Source organism: Limulus polyphemus, unplaced genomic scaffold (genome assembly GCF_000517525.1).
Source record: "Limulus polyphemus unplaced genomic scaffold, Limulus_polyphemus-2.1.2 Scaffold308, whole genome shotgun sequence".
NCBI lineage: Eukaryota > Metazoa > Arthropoda > Merostomata > Xiphosura > Limulidae > Limulus > Limulus polyphemus.
The window spans coordinates 319,361-324,071 of record NW_013665918.1 but is presented as its reverse complement, the minus strand read 5'-3'; the positions used below and the strand labels follow the sequence as shown (position 1 = coordinate 324,071).

General features: G+C 35.1%; 1 protein-coding gene across 2 annotated transcripts in view; it reads right to left on the bottom strand.

The window, feature by feature from the left end:
- LOC106457253 (serine/threonine-protein kinase 26-like) overlaps nucleotides 1–2,694 on the bottom strand; it is a 30,773-nt gene extending 28,079 nt beyond the window's left edge. For both annotated transcript variants that reach the window (XM_022383096.1, XM_022383095.1), the window contains exon 1: nucleotides 2,645–2,694. In XM_022383096.1, the coding sequence (XP_022238804.1) occupies nucleotides 2,645–2,671 (27 nt within the window). In that variant the 5' untranslated portion in view covers nucleotides 2,672–2,694. The remainder of the gene's footprint in view (nucleotides 1–2,644) is intronic.
- Between the last annotated feature and the right edge of the window lie 2,017 nt (nucleotides 2,695–4,711).

Here is a 4,711-nt window from a genome sequence, read left to right as displayed (position 1 = left end):
ACCCAGGACCCTAAGGCAAGCTCGACCGTAATGAGTATGCCTGTGGCGCACTTTACCTCGCTTCGTTTGGTCAAATAAACCTTTCCCTTCCAACAAAAATATAATTTGCCTCGTACACCACTGAACGTATCATAATTCATGTGTAGTGGGAAGCTCGTTTTTTTTTTGTTTTTTGAATTTCGCGCAAAGCTGCGCTAGCCGTCCCTAATTTAGCAGTGTAAGACTAGAGCGAAGGCAGCTAGTCATCACCACCCACCGCCAGCTCTTGGGCTACTCTGTTACCAACGAATAGTGGGATTGACCGTCACATTATAACGTCCCCACGGCTAAAAGGGCGAGCATGTTTGGTGTGACGAGGATTCGAACCCGCGACACTCAGATTGCGAGTCGAGCGCCTTAACCACCTGGCCATGCCGGGCCTGTAGTGGGAAGCAATAATTTTACCTCTTTTGATTCCAAATTGCAATATTATGGGTTGGAGTTAAAATGTTTGTCCTAAATGTCAACCTGAAAGATTCGGTTTGGCAATTTTATAACGAAAGGGAATTGTTTTTTTCGTCGCACAAACAAACTGGTATGCGCATTATTTCCTCTAAAAGCTGCAGGGGAAACAAAATAAAAATGTGTCATTTGTGTGTGTGTGAACAAAATAAACAGTGAATTTATTACTGTTGACTGAAAAACACGTAATATTGTTCGAGAACACAACAGTATTTGGTAATTCTGATGGGAAGAAGTTTTTCAACCATAAATGAATCCCATGCTTATACTTTGGCTCAGTTTTTAAAATATGGTATTTGGTATTTCCAACATTGACGGCACCTTATGCGACACATGGGCTAAATAATCAGGTCAGAGATCCATAGGTACAGGCAGAGCTGTTCCTAGTGTAGATCTAGGCCAGAGGGAGGCAATAAATGAGTAGCACCCACCGCCTACACGGCCACTGTTAAAGGAATAGCAGGATTGACTGTCACTTATGATGTGCCCACAGCTGAAAGTGTGGGGTGTGTTAACTGACATATTGCAGCTCAACCTTTAAACCTTCCAAACTACAAATAGGCACGCTAATCTGTAGGCCCACGATCGTACCAAACATTACAACGCTATAAACCGGGTTTCGATACCCGTGGTGGGCAGAGCACAGATAACCCATTGTGTAGCTTTGTGATTAACTTCAAAGAAACGTAAGAAACAGATCACATTTAATGTAATAAGTAAAATATTAGTACGATTCGCTATTACCTTAGAAAGGGCATGGAACAGTGGACGCCATTTGAAAAATGTAATAGCTTGCCGAATACATTTACATCCTGCGACGATACATTGAAATAAAGTCACTATTTTTTTATGCTTGCAAGCTGTATTAATAGATGATAATATTACTACAAATCAAATTTTGCTCACGAACGAAATAGTGTCATTCAAACGGAAATGTGCAGAAAAAATGCAATATGTGTTTTCCGTCTCAAAGTACATGACATAGTTAAATATTTCACCAAATGTTAAACCTAAGGCCTTTGTTCCACTGTGTTTGGATAAATCACAAAGAAGAACAATGAATGGTATAAATATACGGGTAACTATACTAACCCCATAATATACGTTGCGTTTTGAAACTCGGTGAATGTTTACGTTGCGTTATGAAACTCGGTTTTATTTATGTCTGACATTTGTATGCGCGATACCATTTAACCAAACACCAAAACAACAATTTAGAAAACTCAAGAAGTTGGCTTGGAAATCTCTCTAAGCTAAAAATTATGCAATTATTTCATAATAGATTATTCTTAGATCACTTCTATTTCATACATAGATTACGCCCCATTTCACTTATGTTCTTACTGGTTCAGCAGTAAGTTTGGTTTGTTTTGAATTTCGCGTAAAGCTACACGAGGGGTATCTGCGCTAGCCGTTCCTAATTTAGTAGTGAAAAACTAGAGGAAAGGCAGCTAGTCATCACAACCCACCGCTAACGTTTAGGCTACTCTTTTACCAACGAGTGGTGGGATTGACTGTCACATTATAATGCCCTCACAGCTGAAAAAAACGGGCATGTTTGGTGGGACAGGGATTCGAACCTGCTACCCACAGAGAGTACGTCGAGCGCCCTAACCACCTGGCCATGCCAGGCTTAAACTTACGGCATTACAACACTAAAGTCAGAGGTTAGATTTTCCACAGTGGACAGAGAGCAGATAGTCCACTGTGTTTATTTTCGCTAAGATATTAAGATAATTTTATTATAGGTTTGAAACAAACTAACAAACAGAAAAGAATTGTAAGAATATGAATTTTCTTTGGTTAAAAACGAAAAAAATAATCTTGCTGGTGATTTAAAGAAATAAAAAATGAATGTCATAGGTGGCCTCTTTAAGCTTTTCGGTTGTAATGTCTTAGTATTTTTCATATATTTTAATAGCGGGAAAATTTTCCACACAAGTTTAATTAACATCTATTGAAAGTTGCTTCTTGGAAGACAGACTGACACAGGGTTTATTGTATTTAGTTCTAACTTGTTACAGAATATCTATGTGACATACTGAGAAAAACAAAAGCTGATATTTTCCTGAACTACTTTACGTCAAGCACAAAGGGTAACGACCAATATATATATATATATATATTAAAAAAACATACTAACCTCAAATGAAACTCCTGGATTCCACATTTAAATATTGTTTCGATCACGTTCCTGAAACTCATAAACGCAGAACAGTTGTGGAACGCGCAATTCAAAATACTGAGTCAATACGTTAAGGCTAATAAATAGTATGACGTCACTTTGATGTGGGCGTGTATCTCCTTACGTACGTAAAATATAAAAATGTTTTGCCATTTCGCAAATTATCCATGTTCTATATAAGTAAATGACGTTTTCTAAGAACAGTCTGACAACCAAAAACACTTTCTTACCTGTTTATAAATGTGTTTACCCTAGATAAGAACACGATAAATTCCAGATTGATATTTAGTAGTTAAATAAAGCTAAAATACGGACTAGTTTGACGACCTTGGTACGTGTATTATCAGTAAAAGCTGTTAGAGTAATTAGTTTGGAAATACCTCAAGTTTCGAACCTTACTCCTTAAGTAAAGACAACGTTTCGATAATAAGACCAATAAATACGTGATACACCAAAAGGAAGTATTACCCCTCATTCCCTAGACAGGTTTGCATAAACCTTGCATCTTATTATTTATAGAGATCAACACTTCTTAACAGTATAGCAAGAGAGAGAGTTAGCATTTAACACTGTCTATAGGAGAGGATCCATTCTTCTTCTCATGGTAAGCCAATACTTGTTGAAATAATGTTATAGGAAAGTACGATTGTGAACAAAAATATACTAACTTTCATATTCAAAAACCGTGATGGTATAAAAGTATAATAACACTTAAATTTTCTTTAACTACACCGATTACAAATAGAAAAATCAACAGGAAAACATTCCATTATGCTGATAATTTCTGCCAGGAGTGACACAAAAACATGTACGTTATCCTTTGAATTTCAAATGTAGTGACGTAAATACATCCGTATGAATAAAGACATCACAATATCAATTTTAACTGTATCCTATATTTATAGTGTGGACCATATTTCAACACATCGCATTCAGATATTTAATTTTTTTTTATATATTAACAACTCTAGATTGTAGAAAAAAAAATGAAGAAAAAATTCGCCCACATAATATGAAAATAAATACAGACCATTTTACTGAAAAACAGCATCGAAAAGGCAGTGGGAGAACGAAACGTGGAGCAAGGTAGTTCGTAATTTTCTTAGGATATCAAAGTAATTTAGAATCCATAACATTAGGGTAACGTTCAATCTTCACAGAACATCACAACAAAGCTTCTAGATTGCTAGGATATCAAGCAGAACATCGGAATTCGTTCACAGTCTCAACTGTTTGATTTCAAGAAAATAACAAGCTGGCTTTATTAGTTACTTGTATACCAAAAAAAAGAACTCATCATTTTTAACAAGTGTTTATCATCATTACCGAGTTACATATATATTGAAATCTTATTTCTCTATTTCTCAAAAGAATCTAATGAAAACTTGAGTATTTAGAGTTGTTGCTATAGTTAGAGATCGGAGTTTACTGTATCGTGAAACTGATATTTGTTACTAGTGGGTAGTTTGGCATTACTGTAAGAGCACCTAATTAACGTATTTATTAAGGATATTGGAAAGTTTGGCTATTAAGCATGAGAAGATAGTTAAATAACTGATGAGCTACAAAAACTTAACGCTTTCATGTTGTTGATTCATATATGACAAAAGTGTTTCAGCTTGACTTTGAATCTATCTTCTCCATTTATTCTATAACAGTTTGTACTTCTTGACATGTTTTCAATAATTGTTTCTCGTAATAAAATAATATATTGGCCAGATTGGACTTTATGTTATAAAACCTATCTACTTGTTCAAACATTTTACTTTTATATGGGGTTGTTTGGTGATATAATTTTGTAGAGTTTTAAAAACTGATTTACGTATACAGTGTATAACTTGTTGATCTTTATAAACCAGATGAATGCATAATTATATTATTTCATTTAATGCATATTAGCAAAGAAAGATTCTAAATCAATATAACATGACAAATTTCTTGTTCAAAATGGATTTTTTCAAATGATTCACAACCTGGAATCTGGTAGATACATCATAATACGTACCCTAACAACGAAGGACAACA